Here is a 19,778-nt window from a genome sequence, read left to right as displayed (position 1 = left end):
ACATCTATGATGGCATCATCTCCTAAGACCAATATGCATATTGAGTAAAACTAGGCCACATGTTACCGAGATTCTTCCACAAGTTAGAATCATTTGACTTAATAATCACATCATCATAACAAACATTATTCCTCATATATTTTCTGTGCATGACCTCACACCAAAGAAATTTATTGTTGCTACGAATGGCCCAACCAAGCTTCATAAGACAATTACTATTCATAACATCCAAGCGTTTAATACCAAATCTTCCTAAACACTTAGGAAGCATCACCACATCTCACTCCACCAAATGAACTCTTTTATGCTCCTCACCATCACCCTAGATAAAAGAACCTTGTAACTTTTGAATCTCATGCAAACAAGATTTAGGAATGCTATAATAGTCATCATAGTTTAGATAAAAAGTGCTAGAATAATAGCTTTAGAGAGAGTTACCCGACCTACAAAGGAAACTTTCTCCAAGAGGCCAACTTCGACTTAACTTGCTCCAAAATATAATTAAAATAATATTTCGTTGGTGCTTACTAAAGAGAGGGACTCTCATTTATTTATCAAGCGATTGAGTTTCACAGAAACTAGACATAGCAGCCAATTTACGAAGAATTATCAGAGAAGTGTTTCTTGAAAAAAAATGCTTATTTTATTGATACTCACTTGTTGACTAGATAACAAGCATCGTTGATTAAAAATATCAAGCACACGCGGCATTTGAAGCTCTATAACTTAACCAAACAATAAAAGATCATCTGTAAACATAAAATGAAATATGAGAGGACCATTTACCCGCCTTCAAAGTTTTCCAAAAATCTTGCTCCACACTATCAGAAATAAGACAAGACAACTTATCCATAAAAATAATAAAGAGGTATAGAGAAATAGGGTCTCCTTGCCTGATACCTCTTTGCAGTTTTAAAACTCAGATCTAGTTCCATTCAAGTTCGTAATAGTAGTCATAGTTGTAATAGAGGGCGTAATAAGAGTGATTAGCTCTGAAAGAAATCAAACCTCCTTTAAGATATTCTCAATAAAGGACCACTTTAGTGTATCATATGCTTTAGTTAGATCAAATTTGATCATAAAATAACCTATTTTTCCTTGCATATTATGCATGTAATGAGCCATTTCTTGTGCCACCACAATATTCTCATAAATATTTCTCCCTGAGACATAACTCGTTTAAACTAGAGAAACAATATGAGGAATAATAAGCTTCAACCTATTTATAACCACTTGCAAAAAATCTTATACAGTGTATTACATAGAGAAATGGGTCGGAACTAATTAATAAAATCAGGATGAGGTACCTTAGAAATTAAGCAGATATCTATTTGATAAATCCCAACAAGAGCATCTTGATTAGCCCACACCTTCTTGACAAAATTACAAGTATTCAACCCAATGACATCCTAAGTTTTTTGATAAAAATAGTAGGATATCCATATGGACCAAGTGCTTTTCACGTCCCATATCAAAAACATCCTTCCTTACCTATGTATCCTTCGCATCTAAATTGAGATGATTTAAATAATCGTGGAAAACTCTAGGAAAAAAACAAGTGTCTGGAACCAAGTATCCTCTTTAGAAGACTCAATAAAAAGATCCTTGTTGAAAGATGGTTATAGATTACTGTTGGGAACCATCATCCATCCATATACCATTAGTATCACAAAGATTAGAACTTAATTTTGTCTTCTCCTATTGACAACTTTTAAATGATAGTAATTTATATTACAATCACCATCATGAAACCACTTAACTCGAGAGTGTTGAAACCACATAAGCTTCTCTTGATAAATTTTATTTCACCATTTTACTAAGTTTAAATTAGAGTTGAATTACAACATACACTTTCCGTGTATAAACAAAAAAAATTATTTAAATCCATACATAGGCCTATTTAATTTTTTAGAAATTTAAAAAATCAATCATTCATATTAAGCCCACTTTAGAGTGCAAAAGGTGAATGAACTTTTTCCCTAAAATCTCTCTTTCATAACTATAAAAAACTCCGATTTCATTCCACAATTAGTATTAAAAAATAAAGTTGAGATGAGCTATTAGATGAGTCAAGCTAAAAATGAGAAAGTTACAACTTTAGCAAAATTTAAATTTTAGATATATGAGATAAGTTAATCTAATCTACAGCTAAAAAAGTGCATGTTGCAATTTTATCATCTATCTTGATTCTAATCTTAAAATATCATGAGATTTTAAAAAATGATTGGTAAAAAATCTTTTAGCTAAAACAAACTGAATCTAAAAAAGAACAATTACAAAAAGTATAAGAGGGCTCATTAGATCATTGAATTTTGAATGTTGTTTCTTCGTCTACTTCCACTACTCAAAATGGTAACAAACTTTTATAGTTATATATATTTTCATAATCAAATTTCATTTGTTTTTTTTTTCTTTCAAATTTATCCCTTTTTACTAATTTATCACATGCAATCTTAACTGCAAATTTGATGGTTTATTCTTTGCATAATATTTCTATTTCAGATGTTACATGACTATTGGTAGCAACGGGAATATTCTTCCCAAGGAATTGAAATCCTTCTCAAAAAAATAAGAGCACCCTTTAATTGAATAGTTAATATTGATATTTTATTATTATTATATCTAGTTTATATGAAAAAGAGGAGAATTTATTATAGAAAATTGAAGTTTGCAAAATGGAGAATGAGCAATGGTGCACCATATGCTCTAAAATGGTGAGCCCAATGAGTGAATATGAAAACAAATGTCCCTTTTGTGATACACAATTTAGTGATGCAATGGAAAATCTAATTGATCATCATAATAATGATGCTATTGATTTAAGGTCGGCTTGGGTTTTCTCACTTTATGCACCAATTTTTCTTGGTTTGATGAATGCTTTTACTCCTTCTCTAGCAACAATTTCTTCACAAGCAAGCAGTACATCAAGAAATGATGAGGATTTGGAACAAGAGAGAGGAAATTACAATGAACTTGTAATTGGAAGAAGGAGAAGAACTTCAACTTACATGATGCATCTCTTTAGAGGACTTCATGTTAGAATGGTTTCAGAAAATGAAAACATAGAACAAAATAGAAATATTATTGACAACAATAATAATATTGTTAATAATAATAACAACAATAGTAATAATAATAGTATACTTGTTATTGATCCATTAAATGAAGGTGCATTAATTGTGAGAGGACCCAATTTGAATCATACAAATTTAAATAGGTCAAATGAAAATAATATTAATACTATTGGATCTTTGAATGATTTTGTGGATGGAAGTGGATTTGATTTATTGCTACAACAATTGGCACAAATTACTCCGAGTGGTTATGCAAGTGTGAATCCACCAACAAAGAAGGTAGCAATTGAAGCAATGGAAAATATGATAAATGATGAGACATTGCCATGCACAATATGTTTAGAAGATGTTGAGATTGGAAGTGTTGCTAAAGAAATGCCATGCAAGCATAAGTTTCACAGTGAATGTATTGTTTCATGGCTTAAACTACATAGTTCTTGTCCAGTTTGTAGGTTTCAAATGCCTTGTGAGGATTCAAATGTTTTGGCTAATTTGGAAAATGGAAATAGAGAGATTCAAAATAATGAGGTTGTGAGGAGAGGTAGAAATGGAAGGAGGAATTGGTTTCCAGTGCTTCAATCTTTTAATAATTTTCTTCCTTGATCATTACTTTGATGGAGTTGTAATTATACATCAAAGCAAGTACATTTAGGAATTATCATGCTTCTTAAATTGTTTCATATTGTATATAGTATTTTAGATTGTATAGTTTGATTTCATTGTACTCTTCAAATATGTATGTGTTTTTCAATAATTTGAATAACAAAATACATTTTACTAGTAATTTATAGTATTATCATAACATATAATATAAATGTTTCTACTAAGATTGGAGATATATTTTTTAATATTTGGAACAAGAGCCCAAGTCTGCATGAATTCAACTTTATGACTGTGCTATACTTCCTAAGGGCTTCTCTTTTTAATTTATTACTCTTGTGCCGAAAGTCTACCCCCTCCCCTCACATATTAGGGGGACTTCTGATCAATCTCTTATTACCAAGGTTCTAGAATGTAGGCTAGAAAAGGTCATGGATTATATCATATCTCCTAATCACCCAACCATTATTAAAGGGGGATAGATGGGGATGGTGTTAAAGTCCCTTCTACTTTATTCCTATATTTTTTTGGGTATTTTTTTGTCGTAATGTTTATTACTTTAGTAATTGAGTCCTTCACAATAAACAATATTGGGCATCTCTTAAAAAATAGTTTTTGCATGTATAATATTGGCCGTTGACTAAAACTCAATGCAAGTTGATTCAAATCAGTAAGTTTGTGACTTGAATCAAGAAACTATCATAGACATGATTCGAACAATACATAACCTTGATTTGAATTAAATGTTTATTTGTTTCCTATAAAATTAATTCTTATATTATTATTAGATAATTCATCATTGCTTTGCTTTTCTTAGAATCTCGTTATACATTTGTTCAACTGTGTAATTTCTAAAAATGCTTTTCAAATTTTTGACTCCGTTGACAATTCTATGTTAAAAAATATTTTAAAAAAATAAATGTCTATTCAACCTCTTTCTCTTTCTAGACCATCTTTCTCATGCTCTTCCTTTGCTAATCATGCTAATTAGGCTGCTTCTTGAGTTGCTCTTACATTCTTCTCGATCTCCAAATCAAATAATAATTCAATTAATTCGGTACCTTACATAAATAACCAGAAAAATATCTTAATAGTACTACACTAATTAAAAAATGACTATATACAAATAGAAAGTTGAAAATAAAATAAAAAATAAAAAAATAAAAAAAATAAAACAACATATAAGTAAAACAAAAATTAAAAATAATAATTGAAGCATAAAAATTGTATTTTTCTTACTAGAGAACCTATAATTGACAACTTTTGGACAATGAAGACTATTATGCGTTACAATGAAGGATGTTTGCCGCCTCTTTAATCCACCTTTGAGAAATATTGACCCTCATTATGACAATTTTTTGATAGTTAACTTTTATTCCCGACATCACTTCGAACAACAAGTTTGCTTTGATAATCCTGATAGTAGACTAGCTATTTTCGCCTATGATCAGAGTGTCATCTGCATATTTAAACGAGTGAATCAGTCTTCTCCTTTATCAAATATATAACCGACAAACTTTACCACCTCAACTGCGCCTTTGATCAATACTCTGGCCATCAAGAATAAAAATGGTGACAGTGAGTCTCCTTGCCTTAAACCGCTAGTCATCTTGAATTCTTGTGGCGCTGCAGTTAACAAGAACTGAGATACACGACGATCTAAGGCATTCTGAAATCCAACTTCTCCTTTTTTCATGAAAACCCATCTTTACCATCATAAAGTGCATAAAATTCTAATCAACTTAATCGTAAGCCTTCTCAAAATCCACCTTAAACATTATGATTTTTTTTTCTTTCTAGCCTCATCCACTATCTCGTTTGCAATTAAAATCTCATCGGGAATTTTTCTTCTCGATATAAAGGCTGATCGAGATTCTTATAACACTGACCTAATCACTTTTTTAACCTTTTAGCCAGCATTTTAGAAATCACTTTTGTATATAGACAGGGCCGGTCCCGACTTTTTAGAGGCCCGGGACAAATAAATTAATGGGCCTATAATAAAAAAACACACCTTTAACTCGCCTCCAAAATGAAGAAAAATCTCGAAGACAAGATCAAAAATATAAAGTTTTGGTTGTTTCGAACAATAAAAAGAATTTCAATGCAGATAAGTAGCCATATGCAAATAATTAAGAATTCAAAATCGAAATATAACCTTCCGTTTTTTATTATAAGTCGTTTTGGAAAAATATTTTGTATTTAAATATAAGTCATTTTACAATTTCAATGAATAATTAATGTTGTTTTTTCTATTATATTCTTAAATATTTATTATTCTCTCTCCTTTCAATTATATAAATTTATCTTCCACATGTCATTAATGAAGGATAATTTTGTAAAAACCTTCATAATTTCTCATTTTCATACAACAATTATTATTTTTCTTAATCTGTGTGAAAAGTCTAAAACGACTTATAATAAAAAACGGAGGGAGTATTTCATAATGGAAGATTACAAGTAATGGGCTATATATATACATTGAAGTAGTGAAGCCCATTATACATGGTGTAGCCCATAGACTAATAGAATGTAAAAGCCCATAATTCTAATATCATCATCATCATCCATTCTTTAGTTTTCATAACATTCATAGTATTATTAAAGATAATTCATAATTGTGATTATTTATTAGGGCACTTCACATTCGCATTTCGTGCTTACATTACATGGTTCACATCCATTCATTTTCTCAATCTTTGAAAGAGTCTAAGATCTCTGTAGTATGATAAGATTCCAAGTTTTTTTTAGTTTTTGAATAGTTCAGAAAAATATTGATTAGATATAATGTATTCATGAACGGATAGTCATCATCACCAGCAGGATAGTCATCTCCGTACTATTTATTATTTCCACTTGTTCTTGAATTTGTAGTTTTATGATGATGACTTTGCTCAACAAGAAGACCAATAAAAGTGATCGAATCACTGGCTTACCATGTAACGTCATTGATGCCATCCTAGCAAACTTGGCAATCTGAGACCAAGTTAGAACTAGTATCTACAATATAAGAAAATTATATGCTCTGGAAAATACCATATTGTCCTTCTGTTACCAAATTCAGCCACGTGGATGCCTTAACAATCTTCCTTTTATTTTGCTTCTACTACCAACCCTAATTTGCTTCTACTACCAACCCTAATCTCTCTCTCTCGACTATTCTTATTCCTCTTCCTCAAATTTCTTCCTCTTTCTATCTCTCTTCCTTCTTCTCTTTCTCTAACACTGAGATAAAACTATAATCCCTAATCGAAAGGGTTTTTGCGTTTGGTGGATCTGCTTCTCCTCTTTCTGTTTTTCAGGTATGTTCTTCTTTTTGGATTAACAAGTTTGATTATTTACATTACTTTTTGTCAGAGATATCGAGATTTGAAGCATATTGTGTTGTTGCAGATGAAACAACAAGAAGACAAGTTCCCATGGTCTTTAAAGATAGTGTCAAGAACGATTTTGTCAAGGATGATCGTGTCCATGTCCATTTTTCTTCTTCAAATATATTGATTTTTGCAAATCTATGATTTATTTTCTTATTCAATCTATACTCATTTCCTCTTTTGCATCCCAGATTCAAATATATAGTATATTTTTTCTTTTTCAATTTGTAGTCATTTCCTAATGTTGATTTTTCTAAAACCTATTTTTTGTAGGTATCAAGTATCAGGGGTCCTTCAAGTCTACAACATTCTGTTGAGGAGAAGTTAATGCAAATACTAGCACTGGTTTGATATTTATAACTTTTATATATGACTATAGTGATTTTCTGTACATTATATGTTATATATTTCAATCTTTGTTGCGTTGTTTTTTTTTGGTTGGATTGAAATATCCCTTGCTGACATATTTAGTGATAGATGGTTGATGGTTGGTTGTGATTGGTAATTGAGCAGATGGAATCGGATCACGACAAGCTTTTCATTGGAGGAATATTGTGGGACACGGGTGAGGAATGTCTCAGGAGTATTTTGCGACATATGGGGAGGTGATTGAGGTTGTGATCATGCGGGATCGTGCAACGAGACGTGCTCGTGAGTTTGGTTTGATGCAGGGCTTTGATTCTGAATTTAGACACCAGTTAGCTTGATGTATATGGCTGCTGAGATGATGTGACAGTGATTGAATCCAAATGGAATCGTCCCATTTTCTATGGTAATTGCAGCTTTTGTCGAGATGAAAAAACTCAAAGTGGCTCATCTTTGGCATTGCTCTTGGATCATTAGGTTTTCACTTTTCCCCATTTTTCATCATTTTTAACTTGATGATTAATGGTGGAGTTTTGCATAGAATATTGGATTGCTTTGTTACAGTTCTGCATTTTATGGCAAATAACAATTTCCTCTTCACTGACCTGTCTATCTTTTTGTGTTCTTTATGTGATGCTTATGTGCTATTTGGAGCATATCTAACTTCTGCAGAAGTTGTTCCGCACTCAATGGAAACTATGTTCTGGATTGTTAAGACTGTTTCAAAACAACTTATAGAACATTTTTTTATGGTTAGATATGATTGTTAGATATGATTGTTAACTCATTTTCTCATATGATATGTATGCACTTTTTGAGTAAATTAATCATTCACATTGTAGGCCAACAATTTATTTCTGTCCGAAGCCTCAAACATGGTGATTGTGACAGGCCCCAATATGTAAGAAAATAGATGTTTCACATTCAAGGATAACTGTTACATACTGGAGGATTGGTGATAGTGAAACCCTAGATGAAATTTAGATCTATATGTAAGGAAGTGATTATCTATGAGTACAAAAGTGTGTATGGGCTTATTAGTGATAAGAAAACGTAGTACAGACTACAGATGATATATATAATTTTTTTCAAACGAGGTTGTTGTCTTTAAAAATCCAATAAACAATTGATGCTGAAACTAGATTTAATTAGGTGATGTAAGCATGTCCCGTGCATTTCTCTTCAAACAATGCCTTAAAACCCGGCACCAGTTTTTTGAAATTCTTATGTGTCACTTATAGTTTTATTGTGAATATTTGTGAACTGCACCAAAGATTACTTTATATTTGTGTTGCTATCTGTTTAGATGAAGAATATAGTCCCTGAGTTTATTTCTACATTCCTTTCCCCCAGGAGCAGAAATAGTACTTTCCTTCAACAAGTGTGTCTCATAGTTATTCTTGCTCAAGTTGGGTGTTATGTCCCTGCCTGCTTCTCGACTTTGAGGGTAGTTGATCGTGTTTTCACAAGGATGGGTGCAATTGATAATATTGAATCAAACTTTAGCACGGTACAATTTCTTGATGCCTGTGTTTTGAAGCCATTTGATTATGATCATACGGACTTTGATTATATATGAAGTTATCTGGAAGTGTAGTTCATGACAGAGATGAAAGAGACAGCTTTTATCATGCAAAATTTTTCACAGAGGTAAAACTACCTTTTGATTTTCTTCACTCATGGTATGCATCACAACTTCAAATATTTTGTATGTTGCAGGAGTCTGAGTGTTATGGATGAACTTGGTAGGGCTACTTCTTCATCTGATGGATTTGCAATTGCATGGAGCTTTTGCGAACATCTTTTGTCACTTAAAGCGTAATTGTTGCTTAATCATGATTTCCTATTTCTTTTGCCATTTATGTGGAAATGCAAATAATGTGTCGGTGTTAAAAAAAATTTGAATGGCTTATAGGTAATGCTGACCGTCTTTCACAATTGACACCTGATCAGATCCTTAAGCTTAAGCAGCTGACGGTTCTTACACTCGCTGAGACGTACAAGGTATTGCCTATCAATCCAAAGTTGTTAGCTACACTTTATGGTCGGGTTCTGTTCCTGGTCTTTGTGGTATTTTGCTCAGGGTTGTTTAAGGGTTTCAATTTTTGTTTTCTGGAACATATTTTATCCCCCCAGTTTTCTCTGATCAAATGTCTTTTACTATCATAGTGGAAAAGGAAACCAAATCTTCCCTTGAATATGTTTTTGATTTGGTATAGAACCGTTTCATCTCATTCATCATTTTAAATTTCATTTTCATCTCCAATGTAATTATTTAGAACATAATATGATTGATTAACATTCTATGTTTCTTTTATCGAAGTGAATGGATGCCACAATATTGGAACCTTGGGACTTGAATCTGTTGGGAAATCATATCAGTATGTTTTATGGTCCTATATTTGTATTAGCTTGTGGTATTGACATAATAGTCAATGGTACAAGTTATAAAATGTTTAAATTTTCCATCAATGATGCTAATCTAAGCTCTTCATTATGCAAACATCTCTCAAAGTTAGCATTGCTTTACTGCCTAAGAATTGGTGATCTTGGGCTTCTTCGGGTTGGAAAGGGATGTCAATTCTTGCAAGCTCTTCACTTGGTAGATTGCTCAAGTATTGGAGATGAAGCCATGTGTGGTATAGCTACTGGCTGCACAAATTTAAAGAAGCTTCATATCCGACGTTGTTATGAGGTACTCCATTTGTGTTCATGTTTGATTATAGAAATGAAAATGTCATTATGTATGTGGAGCTTCATTTTTGGCTTTGGACGTGTTTGGGTGGCTCACTTTCAAAATGCATTTTGGACCTTATAAACTAGAATAATGGTATTATTATTCATATTGGCCATAATTAATACTGGCATGCATTTCATACAATATCTATTTAAGATTGTTGTACTCAATGTAATGTATGACCTAATGTTGTAGGTTCAAATTGATTTGGTTCTCTAGGTAATTTGATAGGATACTAGATTTAGACTTTAGCCCAATTCATGTATTGAATGGTGAGAGTAGTGATGTGGAAACTTTCTGTTAGGAGGGGGAAACAATTATAGAGGGATAGGAGTGGGTGTTGAGAAATAAGGGTCATTGTTGTTTATTAGGAGCCATAGGCTCTGATAGTTTTTGTTTCCATCTTGAAGAGCTCTTGAACTCATCTTTTTCATTGAATAATATACAAATTGACTCTCTTGAACTCATCTTTTTCATTGAATAATATACAAATTGGCTCTGGCACCACCGAAGAAACTGCCACCAGACATTGATTCATTGGTAACAGCTCCTCCAAGACAAGAAATGCTGATCATCAGTAGTATTGTGACATCCCTTTCGTCATTGTGGGAGATGGTGAGCATATCCCCATGAGAGGAGTTGCTGAAAGAGAAACAGCCATCAACACCAAAGCCAATTGGTATAATTACATTCAATTTCTAATTTTGTTCTCCTACTGCAATATTAATTTGTATCATGTGTCTTACCATTATGGACAAATTTCTAATTTGCTACCATAATTTTATTTCTATTTAACTGTGTCTTTTATATCTACATTTATTTTATGCAAATATTTGTAAGTTTTTTTTTTCCCTTTCTGTCAAAATTTATTTCTCTTTTTCTATTTCATCTCAATATTGTTATTATTTTATTATTTGTTGAGTTTGTTGAAGATAGAGACTTGATTGAATCATTATGAGAATTGATTGAATTGTTATGAAGTTTAATCTCTAGAGAAAAACATGTTCTTTATTGCATGCCAATTATTTTTAATTTGTATGTCAACGGTCAGATTTAAGTTATTCAATTGCTTATTTTCTTCAAACTATTTCATGTATAGTAATATTGAGTTATTTTCAGTAATTTATCCATAACTTTTTGTTTTTTTAAAGAGAAGTGAAGGGAAAAAGAAGTAGAAGAGTAAGACAAGAAATAAGACAAGAAAATGGTAGAGAAAGAGGAGATAGAAGAAGTTACAATTATCTTTTGACAACTGTGAAATTTTCATTAATCTGTAACAATATATCTATAACTCCTTTATTTTATTTCATAAATATTCATTAATTAAAAAAAAAAGGTAACTTCTCAATTGCATTATCTTTTAAAGGCAGTTTATTTCTATATTTATCTTTTGGTTGTAGGTAATTTTTATTCCTATTCATAAGAAACAGTATATAATATCATTTAATTTATTCAACTTAATTTTATAAACTATTAAATAGTCAATTTAACTGCTTATAGAAAAAGAAAATTTAATTTTTAAATTGTTACATATACAATTAATAACAAATATCATTAAATATATACTACATTTAAAAATATATTATGTATATAAATTGAATTATTATCTATATTATAACAAATAAATATATTAATTTATTGAACTATATAATTTAATATTAATGATATCTTATTCATATAAATAAAATTACTATATCAATATAGTAACAAATTTTAACAATTATCCTATTTTTATGTTTGCAATTAATATTATTTTTATATCATATTTTCACATTTATGAAATAAATGTTTATAATAATAATAAATAAAAAACTAAATATTAACGAGTTAAGTTCATTATTGATCAATATATATCTATTAGAAATGGATAAATCGGGTGTGAGTATGAGCATAGGTATTTAGATATTCATAGGACACGGGAACAAGCTCAAACATTGGTGCCCACGCGAATATGGGCTTGCGTACGTAAATTTTTTAAACTGCGGATATAGGAACGAGTACTATAATTAATACCCTATCTGTACCCTACCAATTGATATCCCTATTAGCATATATCCTTTGTTAAAAAAAAAATTAAATCTTTTTATCCTATTTTTATATTTGCAATTAATATCTTATTTTTATGTTTACAATTAATATTATTTTTATATCATATTTTCACATTTATTTCACATTTATGAAATAAATGTTTATAATGATAAAAATAAATAAAAAACTAAAATATTAACGGTTAAGTTTATTATTGATCAATATATATTTATTAGAAATGGATAAACGGGTATGAGTATGGGTGGAAACGGATACTATACTACCCAATCCATACCACTACCAATTGATATCTCTACTAGCATCTATCATTTGTTATCCAATATCTTATTATATTAGACAACTGATATTATGTTGTGTATTCTTTATCCAGGTCACCTTTTGTTCTAATGTTGGTAAAACAATAATATTTTAAGCCAAATAATTGCGCTGTCCAATTTTTATTGCATACTAATAAAATAACACTTAAGTATCCGTGTTTGTGAAGAAAGAAACGTTGTGGTCTCACATAACCATTTTTCTTAAATCCACTTTTAATTGTATTATTCAATCTACAATAATATTAATATTATTTTCTTAATAACTTTTTATTTTTACTATTCAATTTTTTTAATATTATTATTTTTCAAACTTTTCTTCTAAATCAATTTTTTTATTAATACATTTTATTTTGCTCATTCCAAATGCGCGTAACCGACGGGTACCCGTGCGAACGCACGGGTATCACACTAGTTTTGTCTAAAAAGTGGAGGTACATGTGGACTTCAGCCCCACATCTTTATTTTGATAGAGTCTTTTTTGAAAGTTTTGGGTACATTGACAATGATGTAATTTCTAAAATCATCACGAATGTTCTTATAGATCACAATGGGCCCATACACAAGTTTACTCTTTTCAAACCAAATAACTCCGGCTACACTATCACATTGGAGTACCTTAATATCTGGATTCCAATTTTGTCCAGGAGAGAAATTAAATATCTCGACCTTTTGCACCTCAACCTCTACCAAAGAGTTGCTCAAATGTCACTTATTTTCCTCTCCTGTGAGGAATTGACTTGTTTTAAATTTGGAGGACTTTACCTGTCAATTCCACCTAATTTCCGCGGCTTTAAAAAATTGCTTGAACTTCACTTATATATGGTTCAATTTGAGTTAGGTGAACTTGAGAGTCTTATTTCTGGTAGTCCATTTCTGGAAAAGCTCCACCTTGAACTGTGATGGTTTTGAATATCTTGATATTTCTTCTCCTACTCTCAAAGTCTTATTACTAGATTTACGTCATGATATGAAGTCAATTTGTCTCAAGAAAGCAAAGAATCTGGTCGATTTTACACTCAATGCTAATCACAACAGCTTATCTGATTTGATCAAAAGTGTACCAAACATTAAGAGGTTTTCTTTGGTTCGTGGGAAAAAGGTTAGAAAACTTCACTAATTGTAGTATTTTCATTGATGTTCAGTCGACCTCATGGTTAGATATTTTAAAATCGGCATATTTGTTTATAAGAGAATCAGTGTTGAATTTTGATTGATGGTCCAATCAAATATTATACTTCTAAGTGTGTTTTGTATGCATAGGATCCAAATGTAGATATCATTCCTCCGACATTCCTAACAAGCTCTTTCAGCTCTTTAGATCATCTAAGATTGAGTGACTTAAATTTGAATGAAAGAAGAGAACTTTTGGATATTGTTAGTATACTAAAAAGTGTTCCTAGCTTGGTTAAACTTGATATACAGGTGAACATAAATGTACCTATGCTACTTAGCTTGCTTCTATTATTGTTGTATTTTGACTTTTTTTTAATTTTTATATTTCAGAGTTATAACAATGATGATACCACACAAGTGTTGGATCCTTCAAAGGAGTTAGTGTCAATAATTCTTGGCTTGATGCTTTTCTCATTATTATTTCTCGTATATATAAAGGTTACAGGGCTATATCGGTAATTACACTAAATAAATACATTTAAACTAATTCCTATTCACATCCCCCCTCAAATTGATGCTGCTTGTCAATGAGCATCAATTTGCTAACAAGAAACTGATGACGTGGACGCGGAACAGCCTTGGTAAGAATATCTGCAATCTGCAACTGAGTACTGACATGAGGAAGTGATATTATTCTGTCATCATAAGCGTCACGGATTGAGTGACAATCAACTTCAATATGTTTGGTGCGTTCATGAAAAACAGGATTCGCAACAATTTGGATGGCACTTTGTCATACCCCAAAATTTGCCCAACATATTTATTCATATTTCAATCCATCTGACTTTCAAGTGCTCAAAGACACATAGGGAACATGGAAAATTATTTTTGATATGAGACCAAAGACACTGGTTAGAGGACTCTCTAAGGCTCCTAAAAAGTCCTGTAACCCCTCCATACCTCAAAAATTGAGGGAGATGTGTCTTGTCGAAATTGATGAATTTCAAGTGAGGTGCGTGAAGCAAATAAGGGCCAAATTTGATTTTGCAAATGAGCCTAATTGTTTATGACCCAAACTTAATCTTAATCTCATCTACGATCCAAAATCCCTTTTATTTATTTTTATTATTATTATTATTTATTTTATTTTGGAATTTAATTATTTAAAATTCAATATAAATTAAATAAATAGTAAAAATAGTAGAAGATTAGTTTTGATTTATTTTCTCCTCAAATATCTCATTCCACAAAAAATCTGAATCATACCAAAATCGTGGAAAAAAGGATTGGAGAGAGGTAAGCCAAAAGGGAAGTTCTTAAGACAAATTGAATCAAATATTCAATCAAAGATTTAACCTCTCAATGATTGATTTTGTCCAAGTTTGTTAACCTAGATTCAACCCTTATAAGTACTGAAAACATACAAAGCAAAGGGGGATTTTTTTTCGGACAAGGATTCTGCAGCCAAAGAGAGCCCAAAACCGTGTTCAAACTTCAACAAAAACTCAGAGAAAAAGAGCCATCGATTTTGGAAATTAAGGGAGGTTTGGAGAGTTTTGAAGATTCATAGACAATCATTGAAAGTCCAGGAAGCTCTCCCGATCACTTTCAACGCGCGGAGGATCCAGAATCGTTACCAATTCACCACGGTTTGCTTCCTTTTTTTAACATTCGATTTCAATGATTCATGAGCTTTAAATACAATTTGATTGCATAATCATATTCAAAACCATGTTTTCAAGCTATCTGGATATGTTAATTTGGTTTTAGCCGCAGATTCAAGTACGCACCATGGTTAGGGTTTGTAACCTTTAGAAAGGGGTTTTTGCGTTAGAGGTAATTTCAGGTTAAATTGACGAGTCTACGGGATTCGTGAGGCCGTGTTTATATAATCTGGGTCATTACTTGGTATTGTTTGAAGGTGATTTGCAGGTTTGGAGAGCCATGGCGTATGGCCACGGTACAAAACCGTGGGTAAAAGCTCCTTACGTTTTGCAGAAAATCAACGATGAAGAAGAAGGACTGAACGCGCGTTCCTTTTTTCTAAAGGCGTTTTAAATTTTGTGTAAATAGTTTGCGTGTGCTTCCAAAAACAGCATAGACACGCAGCTCCATTGGTGAGGCAAAACGCGCGTGGAGTGTTAAGACCCAGGTTCGATCCCTGGGTGGATCGCTTTTTTATTTTCATTAACATGTTGGTACCTGAAAGAATCCAGCGTGCCCAGCAAGTGAAGGACCATCGTACGTCCTCACTGTATAACCATTGGATCATCTCAGATGTTGATCTAATGCCCGGAAAGCATGATGCACACGATGCACCCTCATACCTGAGCCGCACCCAATCATAAGATAAGTCTCCCAAAAGTTTCTTTTCGTTTCTTTTTCTTTCTTTTTTTTTATTACATAAATTTGTTAATTTATTTTATATATATATACAACTCTTTTTAAAACTCTTAAAAAATAATATGTTTCTTAATTTCTTTTTTTTTTTACAAAATGTGATAAAAATAAGTTTATTTTATTATGGTTAATAATTTGTGTTTTAAATGTTTTAAAATAGTTTGGTTTATTTAATCATTTAATTAACTTTTATTAATCGATTTAAAATACACATTAGGATGAGATATTTAATCGAAACCTTATTCTTGTCGATTTAATTAATTAGGTTGAAAACCAATAATTAATTAAAATTGACTTTATTTATTATATTTTCTTATTTAATTCGTACCCTAATTAGGGATTACGAATATCATTCCATACACTGAGATATTTGTTTCTTTGTGCCTTTTCAGGGTTATCCTTCAAGTGCCTTCCGACTACAAACCACATCAGATCAAATCAAAAGCTAAGTCCTATTTCATATTTATTTTAAAATAATCATTCTATTTTATTTTGTTTTTATCAAATTAGGGTTAAATTTGATTGCCATTGAATTAGCCATACGCTCACTGCTTCCTCTTATTTTTCTATTCAATTATCAGATGGTCAGAGTCAATGCTTCAATCTACCTCCAATTCTCAACCTTCATCAATCGAAGCTAAGTTTCTTTTACCTTTTTTTCTGTATTGTTATGTTTATTTCTAGGGTTAACCCTAGTTGCCTCTGAACAAATAATACACTCACTCTCTTCTGTTTATTCTTTCCTTTTCAATTTTCAGGGTTTGTTGACTGCCAAGGCTACGAGTGTTGGTAACCCTAAACTCTAACCTTTTATTCTTCTGTTTTTAATTATTACTTATGGCAAACCCTATTAAGGGATCCGCTGGTTACAATTTCCCTCCCCCATATCTGTTTTGGTTATATTATTTAAATGCGTGGTTAGTAATCCTAGGGAGTGCAACCTTTGAATTGAACATAGAATCACTAATTTTACAAGATAATATATTCGAATATGATCACGTGATTGATGCACACACGCACACTTTTGGGTAACCTCTCTGTTGCCTTGTTGCCTGTTGCCTTGTTGCCTTGTATTTTGTGCAGAATAGCCAGTCCCTCGAATACGAGGATACCTCAGCCATGTTGCCTCGATTAAAGGTCATGGTCCCTAATGATGCTGCCTTCGATACACTAACATGACCTCGACCCTCGGAAGTTGCCTACGGAAAAGGCTGAGGTATCTTCTGGTTGCCTACGAAAAGGCTATTTTGATCCTTCCCCTTAGACTACCTGCCTCTCTATGGCATGGGTCAGTCTTTGAGCGAATGATAATTCGATGACCCTTCTACCTCCAAACGAAAGGCTTCCTGCCCTCTTATGGCAAGGACTGACCCTTTCATCCTGAAAGGCTAAAAAGAGACCTATCATCTGAGTTTAAGGTAATTGCCCCTAATTGCCTTGCCATGCTCCATTTTCTATATTCTTTCTCAAAATTCTTCAGAAAACTGGCTACGCTCATTTACGAGCTAAAGTCCATTTTTCCTCTTTCATCTACATTTTCTAAAAACGAGCAAGCAAAGCAATTAAGAGCCCATGGAAAACCATGGATGCAAAGGGTGCCTTACACCTTCCCTTTGCATAAATTACCCCCCGAACTTAGATTTCTTTAAAAGGTTTTTTTCTGTTTCTTTTAGCCTTTCTGAATTTGTTTGGATAAAATAAAAGTCGGTGGCGACTCATGCTTAACCGCGACATTTCGATTAAAAAAGTCAATTCACCGTATTACAGAACTGGCGACTCTGCTGGGGATTTATGATAAAAGAGGGGTTACCTTAAAAGTTTAGGAATCACTTGAATGTTTTCTATTGTTTGCTTTGCTTGTTTTATTTTTTCAGGGCTGTTTTGGGAAAATTGAAGGACGAATCCTATTCCCGGATTCAAGAACACTTAAGATTAGGAGCGGCATAGTCATGGAGACCCCCCTTGTGCATGCTTGGGGTTGGTCGAAATGAAGTTCGCACTTGAGTTAGGCCTCCACTGGTTATTGTGTACCTCTTTTGCATGAGAGAGGTTTATGCATGTATCTTTGGGTGCGTCGGAGCTCAAGGACCTTTAGTCACCTTTAACCCATCCTGACTTTTAGGAACGTAGTGGGAGGGCTATTCTTGGTGCATGCCAAGTTATGGTCGCTACCCGATACTACAGCTCAGATAGGTTTCTTCCTAAAGTATCATTGCGTGGTATGCATGTACCATGTTCGAGGGTGCTTTAGAGGGGGCTGACAATTCTGGGTCACTTGGTAGAACCCGTTGCTGAAATCTCTTTATCCATAGAAATACCCTTGGGAAGGACACCTGATCAGACTCCATGCAAGCCTTAAGCCAAAAACTGTGTGACTTGTGTGACTTGCGTGACTTGTGTGACTTGTTTGTGTTTACTACTAACCCTCATTTCCTCGCAGGTTTTGTTGAAAGGACTTGTTTGTCCTTACCATCTCGCATTAAGTCTAACAAACTGCATTCGCATAACATCATGACATCATGACATCATAAGCATAACATAATTAACTAACCCTTTCAAGGATCTTAGGAATTTAGGGCGCACAATTTCAGGTGCTATTATCAAGGACTGAATTCCTATCTAGGGGCAAGAGGATTTATTTTCCTCTAGCCATACACTTTCAAATTCAGAAGTATCCCGAATCAGAGGCTATGACCCACTGGATATGGTGAGCTTGATTCCCATAGAAGAATATCCAAGAATCAGAGATTCGACCAAACCATTTTCAATGTTGCTAACTAGATTCCTAAAGATCCTTGAAAGACATTGCATTTGCATTCATAAACATCGCATAACAGGTTTCTTACAATAGGTCTCTCATCCTTCCTCGATGTTTATTTCAGCATCATGAATCTCGAACAATCAGTTAAGGATCTCCAAGCTCAAAACACTGAGTTCCAAGCCTTGATTCTGAATTTGTCCAAGGGGCAAGAAGAGCTGAAAGCCATGCTGACTAAAAAGAAGAAGAAGAAGGGTAAGAAGACTCAGGTGAAAAAGCTTAGACCGATCTTGCAACTCAGGGATGCTGAAACCTCTGAAGACAGTGATGAGGATGAGCAAGGTGATGATGCTAGTATCAAAACCGAGGCAAAAAGTAACCATGATACTGCCAAGCCTTCTGAAGAAGACGAAGACTATCACCATGAGGATGAACATCCTGATGACAAATACAAGCTGCTTGAAGAACGTATGAAAGCCGTAGAAATTCAGAAGATACCTGGACTGGATTTTGAAGAATTGGGACTCGTTCCTGGAGTCATTATTCCTCCGAAATTCAAGACTCCCGCCTTTGCTAAATATGATGGGATTTCATGTCCCAAGTTGCACTTGAGATCGTATGTAAGGAAGATTCAACCTCATACTGCTGACAAGAAACTCTGGATCCATTTCTTTCAAGAGAGCTTGTCTGGAACTCAACTCGAATGGTACTATCAACTGGAAAGTACCAACATCCATACTTGGGAAGATTTGGTTGTTGCTTTCTATAAACAATATCAATACAATTCTGATCTTGCGCCAACTCGCATGCAACTACAAAGCATGTCCATGGGACCCGAGGAAAGTTTCAAGGAGTATGCTCAGAAATGGAGAGATCTAGCTGGAAGAGTCAAACCCTCCTTAGCTGACAGAGAATTGGTCGATATGTTTATGAGTACACTGACTGGACCTTTCTATAATCATTTACTAGGAAGTTCATCATCTGGATTCA

At 32.9% G+C, this 19,778-nt stretch overlaps 1 protein-coding gene across 1 annotated transcript; it reads left to right on the top strand.

Annotated features, from left to right (window-relative positions):
• The first annotated feature begins 2,455 nt into the window (after positions 1 to 2,455).
• On the top strand, positions 2,456 to 3,775 carry LOC131612604 (E3 ubiquitin-protein ligase SIRP1-like). The gene has a single exon (XM_058884370.1). The coding sequence runs from the start codon at positions 2,676 to 2,678 to the stop codon at positions 3,675 to 3,677; it is 1,002 nt and encodes a 333-aa protein (XP_058740353.1). The 5' UTR covers positions 2,456 to 2,675; the 3' UTR covers positions 3,678 to 3,775.
• Positions 3,776 to 19,778: the final 16,003 nt, after the last annotated feature.

This window comes from Vicia villosa, linkage group LG6 (assembly GCF_029867415.1).
Source record: "Vicia villosa cultivar HV-30 ecotype Madison, WI linkage group LG6, Vvil1.0, whole genome shotgun sequence".
Taxonomy (NCBI): domain Eukaryota; kingdom Viridiplantae; phylum Streptophyta; class Magnoliopsida; order Fabales; family Fabaceae; genus Vicia; species Vicia villosa.
This window is presented reverse-complemented; position numbering and strand designations above follow the sequence as displayed.

What these genes read in the sequence shown, in the direction of transcription:
- LOC131612604 (XM_058884370.1), top strand. Translation starts at nt 2,676, where the DNA reads ATGGAGAATGAGCAATGGTGCACCATATGCTCTAAAATGGTGAGCCCA.